This window comes from Cynocephalus volans, chromosome 3 (assembly GCF_027409185.1).
Source record: "Cynocephalus volans isolate mCynVol1 chromosome 3, mCynVol1.pri, whole genome shotgun sequence".
Lineage (NCBI taxonomy): Eukaryota > Metazoa > Chordata > Mammalia > Dermoptera > Cynocephalidae > Cynocephalus > Cynocephalus volans.
Genome location: NC_084462.1, coordinates 93267740 through 93287849, shown reverse-complemented (window position 1 = coordinate 93287849; position 20110 = coordinate 93267740). Strand labels below are relative to the sequence as shown.

At 36.7% G+C, this 20110-nt stretch overlaps 1 protein-coding gene and 1 pseudogene across 2 annotated transcripts in view; both read left to right on the top strand.

The window, feature by feature from the left end:
- The window catches only part of GOLM2 (golgi membrane protein 2), a 105307-nt gene that overhangs the window by 15427 nt on the left and 69770 nt on the right, over positions 1-20110 (top strand). For both annotated transcript variants that reach the window (XM_063090587.1, XM_063090586.1), the window contains exon 2: positions 18898-18952. In XM_063090587.1, coding sequence (XP_062946657.1) covers positions 18898-18952 — 55 coding nt within the window. The remainder of the gene's footprint in view (positions 1-18897; positions 18953-20110) is intronic.
- Positions 5960-6910, top strand: LOC134371722 (MOB-like protein phocein; annotated as a pseudogene).

Sequence of the window (20110 nt, the reverse complement as noted above, 5' to 3'; positions counted from 1 at the left end):
GAGAATGAAATGTAAGATACATGGCAGTGAGAAGTGGGGAAAATTGTGGTTGAGATAAAGGTATTTGGGGTCAGGCTGTTTATTATTATTATTATTATTTTATTGTGGTAAAATATATAACATAAAATTTAATGTTTTAACATAAAATTTACTGTTTTTAAGTGTATAATTCAGTGGCATTAAGTACATTCCAGTGCTGTGTAACCATCACCACTATTTCCAGAACTTTTTCACCATCCCAGATAAAAACTCTACCCATTAAACAATAACTTCCCATTCCTTTTCCCTCCAGCCCCAGATAACCTCTATTCTACTTTCTGTCTTTATGAATTTGTCTATTCTAAATACTTCATTTAGTGGAATCATACACTATTTGTCCTTTTGTGTCTAGCTTATTTCACTTAGCTTAATGTTTTCAAGCTTCATCCATGTTATACTGCAGGGGCGTGCCAGGGGTCCTACTGCAGACCCAGAAGGAGAAGGAGCCGACAGGATTACCCCCGGTGTTGGGACCGAGGGATCTCGGGGAAAAGTGAGCCTGCTGCCTGCCAACCCAGCCCCATGAAAGAGACACTCAGACGCAGCAGGGGTTCTGTCAAGGCAGTTCCACTTTATTGCCGTTACACTGCAATTTTTTTTTTTCCTTAATTTTATTTTGTCGATATACAATGTGGTTGATTATTGTGACCCATTACCAAACCCCCCCTCCCTACACTGCAATTTCTATAAGCAAGCAAATAGGGGCTTTCCATGAACTAACCAATCAATTAAAGGATCATGCGGGCATGCATTTTGTACTAACATGTTGAACATAGCGATCACGCAGGGTTCACGAGTGCGGAAATACTGGAGGACCTCTAAAAACCTTTTTGAGCTATCTTGGGTTACGCCTCCCTTACTTACTTCCCGCGGGTGCCATCTTCATCCTCCACCCATAGGCACCATGTGGCTCACAGATAATGTTTGCTCCTAAAAATGGGCCCAACACTATAGCATGTATCAAAACTTCATTTCTCTTTATGGCCGAATAATATTCCATTGTATGTATATGCCACATTTTGTTTATCCATTTGTCTGTTGATGGATGCTTGAATTGTTTCCACCTTTTGGTTATTGTGAGTAATGCTCCTAGGAATGTTGATGTACATATATCTAGGAGTGGAATTGTTGAGTCATATTCTATATTTAACTTTCTGGGTAATCACCAAACTCTTTCCACAGTGGCTGCACCATTGTAAATTCTCACAGTGCACAAGGGATCCAGTTTCTCCACATTCTTGCCAACATGTTATCCCCATCCCTCCCTTTTTTTCAAACTATTTTTTCCACTGTTGACTCTGAAATATTCTCTTTCTTTTTTTTTTAGCAGCTGGCTGGTCTGGGAATCCAAACCTGTGATCCACCTGAGCTAACCAGCCAGCCCATTATCTTTTCCTTTTTTTTAATAGTTGACATTTTGTTGTGTGTGAAGTGGCATCCAGTTTTGGTTTCAATTTGTATTTCCCTAATGACTAATGATGCTAAATATCTTCTTATGTGCTTCTTGGCCATTTTTATCTCCTTTGGAAAAATGTCCAAGTTTTTTGCCCATTTTTAAATTGGGTTGTTTGTTTTTTTGTTGTTGAGCTGTAGGAGTTCTGTGTTTATTCTAGATATTCAACTCTTATCAGATACATGATTTGCATATATCTCCCATTTTGTGGGTTGTCCTTTCACTCTGCTGATAATGTCCTTTGATGCACAAAAGTTTTTAATTTTAATGAAGTTCAATTTTATCTGTTTTTTCTTTAGTTGCCTGTGCGTTTGGTGTCAAATTTAAGAAACCATTATGAAATCCAAGGTCATGAAGATTTTCTCCTATGTTTTTTTCTAAGACTTTTATAGTTTTAGGTCTTTGAGTTAATTTTCCTGTATGGTGTGAAGTAAGGGTCTAACTAAATTATTTTGCACATGGATATCAATTTGTCCCAGCACCATTTTTTGAAAAGACACTTCTTTCCCCATTGAATGGTTTTGACATCCTTGTTGAAAATCAGTTGACCATGTATGTGATGATTTATTTCTGGGTTCTCTAGAGCAAGACTCTTAAAAGCCTTAGATGTCATACTAAGGAGTTTTACTTCACCCTCTAAGAAGATGAGAACAATATAATAAAATTTATTTTGAAAAGGTAATTATGTATGTATGTGGGTGGAGGATGATTGCAGAGAAATGAAATTGAAATCAAGATCAGTTAGAAAATAAGTTACTGTAACAGTTTAGGCAAGAACTAAGGGCCTGCCTAAATTTAAAATAATGGCAGCAAGAATTGAGAATACATTTGAAATGCTTGTTAATTTGATTTTTATAATTAAACTGTAAGGTAGGTAGGGCTTACAGTTCCCATTTTATAGATGAGAAAACTAAAGCTTTTGAAAGTGATTTGCCTCTGGTCTCATGACTAGTACTTGATGTTGGAACGAAGTAAAACCTAGGTCTTCTAACATCTAATCTGGTAGTTTTTCTGCTATACAAATGATTATTTTTTTTTTAGATGGAGAATTATACATAGTGGGAAATGTAGGGGTCAGTTTGGGGATTAGTTATTGTATTAGTCTGTTTCTGTTGCTTATATTGAAATACTTGGAAAGGGGCGATTTATAAGAAAATGAAATTTATCGCTTACAGTTTCAGAGGCTGAGAAGTTCAAAGTCTCGGGAACACATCTGGTGAGGGTCTTCTTTGGTGGTAGCTTTACAGCAATGCAGGGGTCTCACATGGCAGAAAATGGTGGAACAGAGAAGGAGACTCTCACATGCTCTCCTTTTAAAGCTCTCAGAACCACACTCCTGACCACCATTATTAATCCATTCACTGTGGCTTGGTTCTACAATCTAATCAGCTCTTCAAGGCCTCACCTTTCAATTACCATAAGAGGATTTCCACCCTCAACAGTTACAGTGGGAATTAAGTTTTAGGGGGACATTCAATCCAAGGCAGTCATATTATTATCATTTTTAGGAATGATTTAGAAAAAGTTCACAGTGTATAGATGACATTCTTTAAGGGATAAAATCGTTAACTCAGTGTTGGGGGATATAATGAAGCTTCAGTGGAGGCATTTAGGAGAAAATAATTCAAAATGTACTTACTTATAAGACAATTAGCTCTCAGCTATCAAAAAGGAATTGGGACTCAACAACAACAATAAAAAACTGTTAGAACTAATAAATTTGGCAGAGTTGCAGAGTATGAGACCAAGATATAAATTGTGTTTCTATTCACAAACAATGAGCTATCAGAAAAGGAAATTAAGAAAATAATCTCATTCACAATGAGAATAAAATACTTAGGAATAAATGTAACCAAAGAAGTGAAAGATCTGTACACTGAAAATTATAAAACATTAATGAATAAAATTAAGATACAGATGAATGGGAAGATATTCCATGTTCATGGATTGGAAGAATTAATATTGTTATTAATAGAAGAATAGAGAGCCCAGAAATAAATCCACATTTCTATAGTCAGCTGATCTTTGACAAGGGTGCTATGAACACAAAATGAAGAAAGGATAGTCTCTTCAATAAATGGTCTTGGGCAAACTGGATATCCACATGCAGAGGATTTTACCCTATCTCATACCGTATATAAAAATCAACTCAAAATGGATTAAAGACTTAAATATAAAATCCAAAACTAAGAAACTAATAGAAGAAAATATGTGGGAAAAGCTTCATTACATTGGTTTGTATGACATCAAAAGCACAGGCCAGGGGCCGGCCCGTGGCTCACTCGGGAGAGTGCGGTGCTAATAACACCAAGGCCCCGGGTTCGGATCCCATATACGGATGGCCGGTTCGCTCACTGGGTGAGCGTGGTGCTGACCACACCAAGTCAAGGGTTAAGATCCCCTTACCGGTCATCTTTTAAAAAAAAAAAAAAAAAAAAAAAAAAAAAAGCACAGGCCACAAAAACAAAAACAGACAAATGAGATTACATCAAACTGAAAAGCTTTTGTATAGGAAAGAAAACAATCAACAGAGTGAAAAGTCAACCTACAGAATGGGAGAAAATATTTGCAAACCACATATTTGATAAGGGGTTAATATCCAAAATATATAAGGAACTTGTATGATTTGATAGCAAAAACAACCCATTTAAAAAATGGGCAAAGGACCTGAATAGACATTTCTCAAAAGAAAACATACGAATGGTCAACAGGTATATGAACAAGTGCTCAACATCACTAGTCATCAGGGAAATGCAAATCAAAATTACAATGAGATATTACCTCATATTTGTTAGAATGGTGATTGGCAGAAAGATGAAAGATAACAAATGTTGACAAAGATGTGGAGAAAGGGGAATCCTTGTGCTTTGTTGGTGGGAATGTAAATTGGTATAGCCACTGTGGAAAACAGTATGGAGTTTCCTTAAAAAAAAAAAAAAAAAAAAGTAGAACTACCTTATGATCCAGCAATCCCACTTCTGGGTATATATCCAAAAGATGATTACCAGGGGCTAGAAGGGAAGGGGAAATAGGGAGATGTAGGTGAATGGGTACAAAGTTTCAGTAATGCAAGAGGAATTAGGTTCTGGAGATCTAATGTACAACAATGTGTCTATAATTAATATTGTGTATTTGAAATTTGCTAAGAGAGTAGATCTTGTGTTCTCACCCACCCCACCACCCCAAACACACAAAGTAATAACTATCTGAGGTGATGGTATGTTAGTTTGAGGTAATTATTTTGCAATGTAATATATATATCAAATTGTATACCTTGAATATGTACTATGTTTAATTCTCAAATATATCTCAATTAAAAAAAGTAATTAATTGGGAATAAAGTAAGAAGTAAGACATTGGGAAATTCTGTGAGATTCTCAATGTTTTGTTTTAGCCAAAAAGGCCACTTTTGGAGTCTACCATGCTACATATTGGAAACAGTAAAAAGACATTCTACCATTTTACATAATAATAATAACTAATGTTTATTGAACCCTTACTATGTGCTGGGCAGTATTACAAACACTTTGTTACCTCAGATGTAATTCTTTAACAACCCTATGAGTCAGATAATCTCACTTTATAGATAAAGAAACTGAAGCACAGAGAAGTTAGGCCATATGTCCAAGGTAATAGAACTAGTAAGCGGTGGATTCAAAACTCAGATCCAGGCAATCTGACCATAGAGCCTATCCTTTTAAGTACTATGCTATTGGTTTTCTACATAACCAGTCTCTCCTTACCTGCAACTCTTTGTGCAGTATTGATTGCATATTCTTGGGAGAATACATCAAAAAAGATATTAGAACTGCTGAACAAACTATATTTGTTCTTCAGTGTCATCTGGACCTCTAATCCTTCACTTTGTCCTTTCTAGCAGCTGTATTTGTTCTTTACTTTCCTCCCTACCCAGCTAAGATTCCGTGGTCCATTGTTTCATTTTAATTTCTTGCCATTATATTCTATTTTACATGCCTATTTCAAGCACAGCTGGAGAAAATTATATAACCAGACTTGTAGAAATTTATGATCAGCAAACTCAACTGAGTTTTCAGCGGCCCCTTATAAATTACATTTCTCCAGGCAACACATCCTTTCCAATAACTTTCATATTTCTGCCCTCCTCAGACCCTCCCCTCCCCCATTTAAGCTCCTTTTCACCTTCCTCAAGCTCAATAGGTGATCTTGTCTCTTGCTTGACCAAGAATTGGACTGATACAACTTTTACTACCAAATCTGCTGGTCTACCTACATCTGTACCCATCTGTCTTTCCTCTTTGTTAGAATAAAAGAAGGTTCAAGCTTTCTCCAGGGCCAGCCTCTCCACTTGTTCTCCAGATCCCATCTCCTCCACCTTTGCAAAGACCTTGTGCTAGTGTTAATTCAGTCTTCCACTTACATTCATTCAGTCTCTGTGTCTATACTTGCTCTTCAGCATCTAAAAAATACTTGAGAGACTCTGGCACTATGGTCATGGTGGAGGGGACAGCAGTGCTGAGGTGGAACAGACCAGGCACCAAGGCACAGGATTTCTGTAACTGGCCTGATGAATCCTATGATGAAATGGACAGTACATTAGCTGTTCAGCAGTATATTCAACAGAATATAAGAGTAGATTGCTGCAATATTGACAAAATTCTTGAACCACCTGAAGGCCAAGACAAATGTGTATGGAAGCATGAACGTTTAAGGCAATTTTGCCTTCAGCTAAATGGATTTTCTTCAATCTTCAGAGTGAATGCCATCCATATACTTGTACGCAAATGACAGCAACTAAACAACGGATTTTTCTTTGTGCAGCTCATGAAACTCCAATAGAGTGTCCTGCTATAGACTATACTAGACACATACTTGATGGTGCTGTATGTCTTCTGAATAGCAATATTTTCCCAGCAGGGATAGCATAAAGGAATCAGCTATAGCACAACTAGGATCAGTATGCTGTAGGATTTACAGAATATTTTCACATGCTTATTTTCATCACTGGCAGATATTTGATAAATATGAAAATGAAACATTTTTGTATCATCACTGTATAAATTTGTGAGGAAATATAATTTGATGTCCAAAGATAACCCAATTGTACCAATTTTATTTTTTTATTTTTATTTTTTTCACAAACTATATTTATTTTTACCAAGAATGTACTACCTTTAACATTTTGCTATTTCAAAATTTTTGAAAGTAAAATATACAAAAAGGAAAAAAAGCTTCTGTCCCAAGAAGGAATTAATAAAAGGAAAAAGTTTGTTATGTTGGGTATTTAATTCTTTCCACAATAAATTTCAAGCAGTTTGCAAAAAGATATACAAGAAAAGAGTAAAAGAAATAAGGACCACGGTAAGAAAAATGTGGATGATTGTACCAGTTTTAGAAGAGGAAGTTCAGAATTCAGTTTCTGGAGAAAGTAAAGTATGAAGGAATCATATAGAAAAAAAATCACATAATTAACATTAATTATGTACTGTATGTATATCATTTTAGATACATTAATCATGTATCCATATTATAGCTTCTTTGTTTAGTATATGTTTTTGTATGCTATGTGTTGCCTTTTAAAATAGGAAATATTTAAGTTATTCATGAGCTGTATATTCACTGGTATGGCACTCATGGTTTTCAAGTAAGATTAGTGTTAACTGTTTATAATGCCTGTTATTATGAATTGAATGTGTCCCCCAAAGTTTAATGTTTTGGAGGCTTGGTCCCCACTGTGACAGTGTTAAGAGGGTAGGAAATCCTATTGCGGTAGTCAGAAGGTGGGGCCTTGGAGAGGTGATTGGATTGTGAGGACTGCACTCTCGTGAACGGATTGATCCTTCCTTGGAATAATGGGAGTAGTTCTGGTGGCTTTAAAGAGAGTGAATGAGGAAGGTCTCTCTCTGCTCTGTCATTTTGCAATGTGATACCCAGTGTCACTGAAGTCACCACCAAAGGAAGCTCTCACCAGATGTGTTCCCTGGACTTTGAACTTCCCAGCCTCCAAAACTGTAGGCAATAAATTTGTTTTCTTACAAATTACCCAGTTTCAGATGTTTTGTTATAAGCAACAGAAATTGACGAATATACTTGTTAATAAAAGAATTTACAGTTTGGTAAATTGCTGCCAAACAATCATTAGATCACAATCCTCATCAAATAAACCCATCTATAAAAAGATGAGTGAGCTTGAGGTTTCACACAAGCCATTTACTAAAGATAGTAAAAAAAAAAAAAAGTAGTAATGTTTTTCTTTGGTTTTACCCCTAAGTATAGATGTTCTAGAAAGTTCTATAGTGCATAGTTCCATCTTAACTTTGCCGAAATAAGATAAAAATATTTTAAAATTCTGTTTATAGTTTTTGGTTTGCATATAGGAGTATGTATATATCCAAATATAAATGCAAATGAAGCATTAGTAATACTTAAGTAATCTTACTGTGTTACATAAAATATATTATATGCTAGCATACTTGAAAAGGATTTACCTTTCTGCAACAGTGGATGATTGCATACAAGATGATGATAATGATAAGGCATGTAAATGAAGTTCCCACTGGAAACCTGCCCTGTCCCCACCTTCCTGTTTCCCTTAATCCTCTCCCCGAACTACTTTAGCTGGGGAGCTTTTGACCAGACTCTGATTTAGTTGTAGCTTATACCTATTTATATTTGTATTAGTTGCTTACAGATTATACCTCATATTTGCAATTATATTACACTGCAGGAAAAATGTATTAGCACAGGCTCTTGCTTATCTTTGTTTTGCAAAATTGTTGTAATGACATAGAAAATAGTCCTTAAAATAGTTTGACTTTTCCTGTTAGTAATATTAATCTTTTCATGTAACCATCTGGGCAGCATTAGAGTTGAAGTTTTTTACACTCCCTCCCCACAAAGTTTATGTTTGAATTATATGCACATGTAAGATTATTTTCAATAATTCACAGGTTCCAGAGGTGTTGATGAATGGTCATACGTTTTTTGGACTGTGTTATAATTCAGTGTCTTACGAAGGATTCAAGCGCAGATTTAACTATCTTATAATCTATTGAATGCATTTTTAAGTAAAGCACTGGAGGTCTTATTGCCAAACTGAATGTAATGAGGCACTAAGATACGGTGAAAAAATTGTACATGTAGTGAAGAAAATATTTAAATCCATCTTTTGAACAGATGTAACAAACACGAGGAACTTCTTTTTCATTTAAAAGGTTTATTTTGAAGTGAAGATGAAAATGTATTCATCTTGACTGTCTTTTTCAAATTTAAGGGAATGATTTATACCACATTATGAGATACGTATGTAATAGCAAAAATGTGGGAAATAGTAGCATACTGAAAGTATATATAGAGAGTTTATGCCTTTCCAAGCCTGCTAGTCTCTTTGGCTTTCAACAGTGCTATCCCAGTATCCAGTTATTACTGTCCCCTAGCCCACAACTACCTTTTAAGAAGTTTTATGTTTACAGTGAAAGGAATGTTGACTTTGAAATTATGCATTTATATTAATGTCATTATAAACCAATGGGAGTAGTAATTTTTAAACAAATTTGCTAAATATTGAGGGACTAAACTATTAAGCTAATAAATTATATATAGTAATGTAGCTGTTCTCTCTTAACAAAACCCAAAAAACAAAAAAACTTTTGAGTCGTCCTTTTCCCTTCCAGTCAAATTTCTTGAAAAGAGAGTTCTTTGTTCACATCTGCATTTTCTCTTACTACTGATATCTCAGTATCTTTTTCTCAGCACTGTATGCTCTTTGTTTCCATGGCACCAGATTCTATCTCTCAGTTTACTTCTTAGTCTGCTTTGCTGGCTTTACCTCTATTCATCATTAAGAATTATAGTTCATAGTTTTCTGAGATCCTCTTCTCTTTGTATTCTAGTCTCTTCTAAGTAAACATGTTCACTCATAAAACTTTAGTTACATTTTTTACTCTGATGACTCCAAAATGTGTATCCTTTAACCAGGACTCTTTCTTTTTTCTTGTATTTTGCTATACCTTTAGGCCTTGCACAATGTCTGTTACTTAGTATGTGTTCAACAAATGTTTCCTTGTGACTGGCTGATGGAATGAATGGATACCAAATACTTTGTATCCCCAGGCCTACCACATAATGGGTACTCAGAAAATGCTTTATAAATGACTGATTGAATAAATAATAAATGAGCACCACAATAAAATACATTTTTTTAATAAGATGAATGAGTGAATGAAAAAACTTTGTGGTATTCTTTATTGTCAACCAAGACCAAAGACCTTTTTTATTCTCTTTAAAAATGTAACTGGATATAGCATATACTAAAACTTGCTTCAAGAGACACAGTAATTCTTTAACAGATCAAGTAAAAGTTGCAGGTGTGTTTAGAATGCTGTGAAATGTAAAAGGAGTGAGAAAAAAAAAGTTAATCACGTACCAGTTTTAGTATATACACAGTAGTCATGGGCACAGATTACACTGGGACTGCTTGGGAGAGTATCCAGAACATGCTGTAGGTATATGACCTAGGGCACAGTTTCCCGATCTGTGAAATGGAGATAACTGTGCTTACCTCCTAGGGCAATTGTAAGGATTAAATGAGATATTTCTTGTAAAGCACTTAGCACAGGACCTGTTACAAAATAAGCATTTAATACCCATTAGTTATTATTAACAGTATTCCATTTTGATCCAGCTGGATAGGTGCTAGCCAAAGACATACTATATGAGTGATCGCTAAACCTAGCTGCTTATCAGAATCACCTGAGCTTTTTAAAATAAAGATTCCTGGGCCATTACCAGACTACTGAATCACACTAGGGGGTGAGGAGGAAAGAGTATGTGTTTTTTAAAATCTCCCAGGTGATTCTGAGCATCAGTCAGGTTTGGCAGTTATGTTACAGAAGGTAGAATTGTCTCTAGAAATCATCTGAGTATGAAATGTAGTCAAGAAAAATGTTTCTGGTGTGGAGAAAAAGACAGAAATAACATCTGTAAAAATCCAGTTGTATATAACCCTTGGAATAAATGGTCATAGTTGTGCTGATTGCTCAAGAACAGGCCATAATGAAAGTAAAGCAGGCACAGCAGAGCCATTTTCAGGGTCCCCAAATGAAAAGAAAAGCAGAGCAACTGAGGTGGTAACAGTGGCCAAAGTTAATTAGAGAAGGCACATGGGATAAGGAAAGCATTAAAAGACCTTCAGAAAGAGCTGGTAGAAAAATAAAGATGAAGTTTTAGGTATTGGGGGAAGAAAGATTAGAGGAAAATAGATGGCGTATCTGAGGATGAACAAGAAGTGCTACAGGAAAATATCAGAAGGTAATTCTTGCTGAGAAAAAGAGATAAAAGAGTATATACTTAAGAAGAGAGACGAGAAGAGGTCTCAGGACAGAGAGTAAACACAGTGTAAGAGACTAATATGGAAAAGGCCAAAGACAGCAATGGTAATTGGCCCATCATAGATTAACTCCAAATCCCAGAGAAACAGTATTACAGAAAGGGAGAAGTAACATAAAGCCTAAGGCAATGAAGGTGATAACAAGGAGAAATAAATGAGCGAACTTCAAAAGAACTTGAAGAATATAAAATTATACAAATATGGATAAGATATAATTTAAGGTAGGACAATATGTAGTACAAAGAGTGTGGGACACAGAAGACAGAGGAGTTATTCCACAAACATTTATTCAGTGTTTATGGGTGTTATGTAGTATGCCAGACATTGGACAGGCAGGTATGAATGTGAGAGACAGTTCCTGTTCTCATGGAATTCTCATTTCTGGTAAACATTGGGGATAGAAAAGAAACAAGGTGACATTCTTATTGGAAATAGGACTGCATGTGATTAAAAAAGGTTTTGGAAGGACTGAACATGAGTCTCTTCCTAGTAGACTCTGGAGCTAGCTGTTTTAAGCATTGCACATTTTTGAAGGATACATTGAAATCTGGGTTGGAGTCTATCTGACCATAGATGTAAATTAGGCAAGGGATGGGCTGTGTTTGTGAGTGTATCTATCCATCTTTCTTTCTCTTTCTTTACACACACCTATCTCTCATCCCCAAAGAAATTTGAAAGAGAAAATAATTAATTATTTGGTTTTTTCTTTTCTTTACATATTATAAATAAAGATACCTTGGAAGAAGTCTGAAAGTAACCAAAAAAATGAGACAATAAGAATGCTTTTTGTACAGTAGCATCAAATAATACTTCTTAGAGTTTTTGTACTGTTACTTGTCTGTAATATACTTAGAAAAAAGCGTAAGTACTACACACCCTTTAACAACATGAGTTTGAACTGCATGGGTCCACTTATACATGGATTTTTTTTTTTTTTTTTTTTGATGTGAGGTCGGTTGAATCTGCAGATGTGGAACCTGTGGATACAGAACCACAGATGTGGAACCAGGTATTCAGAGGGCTAACTTTTCACATACTTGGGTTCCTGGCATAGCTGCAACTGGAGGAAAGTTATATGTGAACTTTGTACTGTGGGACAGTTCAGCACCCCTAACCCCTGCAGTTGTTCAAGGGTATTCCTGTAGCATTGCCAGTTCAACAGAAGAGTATATATGGCAAAGTGTGGTAATAATCATGCAGTAGTAAAAACTCAAATTAATTTCCCAACAGCTGGGAAGTTTTGGCAGAGTCATTTGGAGGATAAGCAAATTTCTGTTAGAACACAAAGAAATTAAAACTATGATGAGGAATAATTAAAAGGGAAATTAAGCTTCCTTTTGAAGGTGATGGAATGGTGGAGGTATTAAAAGAAGTGAAGGCTCTCACAGGAAGGGTTAAAGCCAAAGGAGTTAAAGAGCTAAAGAGACCTCTCTATATGCAGAAATGATTAATGAAAAGCATAAAAGAAAAGAAAAAAAGTTGAAAAAATTGGAACAAATATTAAAGATTAAAAACCAAATTAGAGAAGTCTTTATAAACAGCCTCAACATGGTAGAGAACATAAAATTAGGGCCAAAATTAAGTCATTGCTTCACAGTTCTTAGATTTTGCAAGAAGAATACAAGGGAATATTATAGTAGGTGAAAACACATTCAGATTTCCTTAAAAGGGCAATATTGAATGTTGGAGGTATTTTTTATCAAGCTGTTTTAGGAGGTAGGTAAGAATTTTGGGGGTGAGGTATTCGTTTGGAGAGAAGGGAGTCATATGGCTGTAATAATGTAGCCTCAAAAAGAAGAGCAAATAATTTAGCAGCAGACATCTAGGTTCTAAAAGTGAGCAAAATATTCCCTGTACTGGACAGCTGTCAGAAAAAAGAAAAAGAAAAAAAAGTTAGCAAAATAATAAAATTGCTGAGAGGGAAGGGAGTTTCTTAGAGGGAAGGGAACTTCTCGGAGGGAAGGGAACTTCTGGGTTTAATGGCCTGGCAGTTGGGCTCTGTAAGATCATTGAGCAAATCCTTGGCACCTCTGTTCAAAGGCATATGGAAGGTGAGATGAAACTAGTGTTAAGAAGTGAGAGAAATTGGGAACTAAACACTGAATTTAAGATCTTTGCGAGAATCCTGCTGGAAAGATTGACAGGAATAATAGAGAATGTGAGATGCCAAGGGAACAATATGCCATAAATGGGATGTGAGAAGCTAACTGAAAAATCACCAGACATGGCAAAGGAATGGGGTGGGAAATATATTTAGTATGCTTGGATTAAGAAAAGGCTTTTATTTAGATAAGATATGACTTTTCTCTCTCTCTTTTTTTTTAGTTGGGTGGCTGGCTAGTATGTGGAACCAAATCCTTGACCTTGGTGTTGTCAGCGCCATGCTTCACCAGCTGAACTAATTGGCCAGCCCTGATTTTCCTCTGTAACACCATATAAAATATATTGTTCCAGAGCAGTTTTTGAAATGTGAGGACTTTATGTGAGGGTACTTCAAAGTGTTTTTGGAAAGATTTGTATTATCTTTTTTTTTTTTTTTTGTCTTTTTCGTGACCAGCACTCAGCCAGTGAGTGCACTGGCCATTCCTATATGGATCCGAACCCGCAGCGGGAGCATCGCCGCGCTCCCAGCACCGCACTCTCCCGAGTGCGCCACGGGCTCAGCCCTTTGTATTATCTTTTAATTCTATTTTTCCATGAACCTTTTGAAGTACCCTTGTATATAAGCCTTTAAAACCAACATCTCTATTCTTAATAAGGAAGATTGAAGAGAAAACTAAAGTGATAAGAAGAATAAAGCAATACTACCCATATAATCCTTTAATATTTTTGTAGTCTGTAGATTGAATTTCCCCTCCTTCATTAAACATTTTTTTAAGTATAAGGCTATAAAAGAGACAGTCTAGGGAAGCTGAGGCCACTTATAGCTTAGTATTCAAGAATAGCATCCCTCTAGCAATTTCAGAAGCAGGTTTAAAATAGAGTACAGAGAAGTTGGCATAACATCATAAAAATGGATAAAAAACCAAAGTAATGCAAACTTGTTGAAAAGAAGAATAAAGGATTGGTAAATTCTTTGGAGGGGAAACATACAAAAAGAAATTTGATCATAAAAATAAAGGACATGGGAAAGTGAACATAGGCTAATTGGAGGTTATTAGAGAACAGTTCTTAGTGATCAACTGATTAAATAGTTGTTGGTGTCAGTTTTTTCTGCTGCCCCTGCAGCTTTCCCTCAGTGATCTCATTCCCATGGCTTTGATTACCATTTGTATGCTAGTGACTCTGAAATCATCATTCAAGCTCCAGACCTGTATGTCCAGTTGCCTACTGAAGATCTCTTTTTGGGTATGTCAAAAAAGTTCAAATTCAAATCTGAAAAAATCATTTCTCCACTTCTTTCCCCCACCGCAGATCAGTTTCTCTTCCTGGATTTCGCTATTACAGAGAATTGTATCCTTATTCATTTAGTTCCACTATTTAGAAATCCAAACATCATCCTTGATGTTTCTTCTTTTACCCCCCTGTACCTAGTCAACTTGCAAGACTATTCATTCTTCCCATTTAATATCTGTCACATATATTTACTTCTCTGTTCTCAAACTATTAGTTTAGACCAGGAGTTGGCAGACTTTTTCTATGAAAGACCAGATAGTAAATACTTTAGGCTTTGCAGGCCGTATAGCTGTCATAAGCACTATAGCTCCAAACCAGCTATAGACAATATGTAAACAAGTCAGTGTGGTTGTTTTCCCATAAAACTTTGTTTATAGACACTGAAATTTATATTTCATATAATTCATGTATTACAGAATCTTTTGTTTTTTTCCCCTAACCATTTAAAAAATGTAACTTTAGCTTGCCATCCTTAAAAAAACAGGCTCACAGGCCATAGTTTGCCCACCCATGGCTTAGACCAACATTTTGTCTCACTTATAATATGGCAGCAGTCTTCTACCTGGTCTTCCTTCTTCTAGTCTTGCCCCCTCTGGTGTATTCTTCACACTGTAGCCAGATTGACTTTTCACAATTGCAAATTGGATTTCACTACCTTGCTTTTAAAGGTTGACCATAGCCTACAAGATATATCCATATTCCTTGGCAAGACCCTTCATAATATGGACCTTGCTTGCCTTTCTAGCCATATTTCTTACCACTTTCCCCTAATTCTCTGTTCCAGCTACGTGGAACTGCTTGAAATTCCTAGAATGTTCAGTGTTTTTCACTTCTAATTTTTTTTTTTTTTTTTTTTGACAACTGGCCCATATGGGGTACCTCTGAGTTTTGACACGTGCCTTGAGTATCTTTCTTCCTTACCCTCTCCCTACTACCACCTGGCTAAACACTACTCTTCCTGCAGGACTCATTTCAACCATCATCATCATCTCCAGAAGCCTGTACTCACTCCCCCAAGAATGGATTAAAGTGCTTCTGCTAAGTTCTCCCACCATGTCTATAGAACCCAATGATACATTTACTATATTATAATTGCCTATTTACTTGACTGCCTCTCCTAAATTATAAGCTTCTTGAGTGCATAATGTTTGTTCATTGTTTTATCCCCAGTTTTCTGTATGGTGCCCCCATAATAACCTTAGTATTTTTATGTTTTTCATTTTAAAATTTGAGATATAAATCATACCATAAAATTCACCCTTATAAAGTGTACAATTCAGTGGTTTTTAGTGTATTCACAGTGTAGGGCAACCATCACCACTAATTCCAGAATATTTTTATCACCCCAACAAGAGACCCTGTGCACATTTAGAAGTCACTCCTCATTCCCTCCTCCCCCCATCCCCTGGAAACCACTAATTTACTTTCTGTCTCTGTGGATTTGCCTGTTCTGTACATTTCACATAAATGGAATCAGACAAGCATTTTTTTTTTTTTTTTTTTTTTGCAATTGGCTTCTTTCACTTAGCTTATTTCACTTATAATGTTTTCGAAGCTCATCCATGTATCATGTACTAGTATTTCATTCCTTTTTGATCATTGAATATCAGCATTATATTTTAAACTTCATTCTTTAAAGCCCCCAGGACTCTAGGGGAAAAGAAAGAGGGACCCTGGGCTCCTACTCCTGCTTCAACTACAGCTATTCTACTTTCATCTGTTATTTGTTTATGGAGCAACTTTCATTTTAAATTAGAAAGTCACTGGCTCTCAGATTGAAGAATAGACTCTACCTTGGGCTGAAGGGCCCTTCGTGGTCTCTGTCTATCCTTTTCTACTATTCTTTCCCCTGTATCGTATGCTTAGTCAAATAGAACTTCGGTGGAGACTTCATGTATACCCCATACTTTCTTGCCTCTGTATCTTTTTTTTTTTTATGTCATCTCTATCTGAAATGCCTTTTTCCACCTATTTAATGTTTTACCTGGCCTTCAATGCCTAATTCAGATATAATTCCTTCCATGAAGCTTTCCTTGATCTCTGAATTTCTATAGCAATTATACTGCTTTAGAAACTACCTTGCTTACTGATTCCTTGAGACTGCTCTCATGTTTTCTTGTTTTATACTCTCCCCTCCAGTAGTTTGACATTGGATGGTAGAGGAATGGGTATGGGTGTGACTAGGAAGGACAGCGTGAGGGTGATCTTTGTGATGATGGAATAGTTCTGTATCTTGATTGTGATGGTGGTTACACGAATCTTCACATATGATAAAATGATATTGTACCAATGTCAGTTTCCTGGTTTTGATGTTGTACTGCAGTAATACAAGATTTACTCATTGGGGGAAACTGTGTGAAGTGTACGTGGAACCTCTCTTTGCTATTTTTGCAATTTCCTGTGAATCTATATCAAAATAAAAATTTTTTACATGTTCTTTAGAGATTGAGGTGGTATTTATCATAATCATTTTGCCACCCATAGTGCTGCTTCAGATCAGTATGAATCTGCCTGTGCCTGTTGAAGTTACCTTGAGGTAGAAAAGAGAACCCATTTGTAGTTACATTTTACAATTAGGTGAAATTTGTGTAAGTCAAGAATTGAGACACAGTGGTTCTTTGTGTACATAGTCCTGGCTTATCCAAGGCCTTGGTTTAATTTTTAAATGGAGTGGTAAGCCTAAATTTGAATCATGTTTTGGTACACTTTTAAGTTTTTAGTGTTCTTGTATACTGGCTCCTAAAGGACAGTGACCACAGCTCTGAGTCCTGGGTAGGATACTGCACAGGATACTGTGTCATTCTATGGGAGCTGATAAGCATTAATTACTTCAGATTTGACTTTAAATGATTCAGACAATTCTTTTCTTGATAAAGAGTTAGAGGTCTCTTCTGAAAGATTTTGAAAAAACATTAAGTGATGTTCAACTCAAACTTTAAAACTTTTTTTAAAGAAAATAATCATATTTTTTTTTTACATTCTAGGATGTTGTTGTGGAGCAGTTGGGAGGGAGAGGGAGAAGGGAGAGGGGAAAGAAATAGGGTGGAAGAAGGAGGAAAGAAGAAGGGTGGGATTGAGGCCTGTGTCACCCCCCTCATTCCCACAGGGGAGACTGGGGGGCTTCCAGCCATGGCTTGGTCATTGCTGGGCTGGGCGCAGATGTCAGGGGGGTGTGACAAAAGCCCTCGCCCCCCCACCACCCCAGCTTGGAAACCCGGGGCCCTTCTTGCTGCATCTTGGTGGTTCCTTCTTGCTGCAGCTTGGTGTCTGAGCTGGTTGCACGTGTTGAGGGGTGTGGCTGAGGCCTTGGTCCCTCACCCTTGGGACTGGTTGTGGGTGGGGGGGGGCATTGCTGAGGCCCCTGGCCCGCCCCTCTTTTTGACTTGGTAGCCCAGGGGACTTCCAGTCCTTCTAGGTGTTATAGGTGTTCTTTGGTGAAATGAGACCTTTTCTAGTTAATATCAAACTTTGTCTCTTGTCGTGGGTACATTGTTTTTTCTTTCTGTTCTGTGTTGGATTATTTGCTGTTTCCACCACTTAAACTCTGCCTGGAACTAAGTATGTTGTCCTTTGCTTACTTCTAAAATTGAGGAACTTCCTGTGAGGACCAGTACTTGAGCTGTGCAGTTTAGCTAAATTGCTACTTTTCTGCTGATTCCCTAGGGAAGGCTTTTTGTGCAGCTCAGGTTTTAATGGTTGACTTTATAGGTGCTTCTGGGTCTAGTGAAATCTGGTGCACTGGGATTGTGTAGAAACTCTGGTCTGGACCTCAGTCTTTTCATCAAACTGCACCCCATGCAATTTTATATTCCTGACCAGTCTCCTCTGAGGTCCTTTGCTGATTGGGGGTGGGTTGGCTGTCCTTGCTGTGCCCCAGTGTTCTCCTGGTGGGCCTGTCTCTCCCACCTTGTGCTCCAAACACTTCCCATGGGACAGGCCATGCGCCGGTTCCTTGTAATGACTCACCGGCCTCCGAGTGGCTCCTTTTTTTCAGTTGTTGTGGCAACTCGCTCCTATGTGGGTCCACGGGAACTGTATTAGTGGTATTGCTGGCCTGGGGGCCACCAAGGTCCTCTTCTCCCCTGCTGCCTCCAAGCAACTTCATCTGAAGGGCACAGCTGCGGCTTTTGCCTGCTCCTGCTCTGTGTGCTCAGCATCTCCAGCCTGGAAGCGGCTGGGGCTTGAAACGGTCAGAGAGGTTTTTTTCTTTCTTTCTTTGTGGCTTCTCTCTCATTGTGGCTTCTCCCGCCTTCATGCACTCCATAGGTCTCGCCTCTTCCCTTGAGCTCTAGTGGCCCCAGCTTGGCTGTTGTCGCTATTTTGTAGTTGTAAATTGGTTGATTTGTGGGAGAAAGTGATGCTGGGGACTGTCTATTCTGCCATCTAGACTGGAATTCTCAAACTTTAAAACTTTTGAAAGTTGTTATATTATATATCAAGTAAAATGAATATTCTTGTGAAAATTTAAAATAAGCATTACAAAATCAGAATTTGCATCTAATTCTTTTTGGAAAGATGTGGGGTCTAAATAACCAGTCTTTCATTGCATTTATGATCAAGCTCAAAGTGAATGTGACCAAAAAAAAGTAAATATGAACAAAACTACATTCTTTAGTAAAATGAAAACTTACTTTTTTTTCAGGTTAAACTACAGAACAACATATCATATCAGATGGCAGACATACATCATTTAAAGGGTAAGAAACTTACAGATTAAAGGTAAACAAAGGTCACTAAATGTCTAAATTCCTCAAGAATTAAGAAATAAGTTAGACAGCTAAATGAAATAAAATTTCCCAAATAAAGCTCCTCTGATGGGAAAATATTTATCTTTTTGTCTTAAGATATAATAAACATTTTTAAATGTTGCTTCATATGTAATAAATGCAAGATAAAATTTGAGGTCTGCATCTTAATCTTGTGCTGTAGACAGGGTTCATTGCATGAAAACTCAAAGAGAATTTAGTTGTAGCTTCAGAGGCCATCAAATTTTTAAGGAAAAGGTGAGGAGTGCTCCCTCTGTGCTGTGTCCAATCTGCTAAAATAATCTGTTCAGGTCTAGGGATGCTTTGGACAAGGCCTCCCAGCTTAATGCTTTAGATAACTCTAGGAACAGAAAGAAACCTGGAAGATAAATGTTTAATAAATACACAAACAAACATTAAATATAAACACATACGCACATTTTCACTTAGATGAAGTGATAGGGGGTGACTAAATTTTTTATGGAAAAAATAAGAACAAGCTCTGCATTCTGCTTACATTACTTCATACCATCACCAGCTTCTTCTCTTTTACACCCTTTTGTTGCAACAGTGTATATTTTAAAACCACATGCATTGGCTCTAAGTTAATGTATGTGGGTAATACATACTCTCTAATTTCATAAATATCCCTTTATCTTATGATCATTTTGAGCCTCTTTGGATAGAATTAGCTAATCTCTTTTTCTCATCCTTTTGAAGTAGTCAACCTGAGTTGACTTTGTAATGTAGTAAAGTTTTCCTCCTCACCTAGCAAAACCATTAGGAAGTATTATTTGGGTGCTATAACCCTAAAACAGAAATTGTTAATTTTTTACTATTTATGATTTAGAACAGCTTGGACTTTCTGTTAAAAATGCTTCCCGGGTGGTCGCATTTGTTTCTGTTGAATTTGTTTCCATGTTCTACTCTTTCTGAGTCATAGGAGTACATTAGGATGACATAGAAGATTCCACACTGTCAGTGCTGCTTACAGCTTGCAATTTTTACAAATGAGTCTGCTTGTCATCAAAGTATATTTCTTATTAAATAGTAATAGTTGAATAAGAAGTCCTGTGGCTTTTGTTAGTGTTTGTCAACGAAAATGACGTG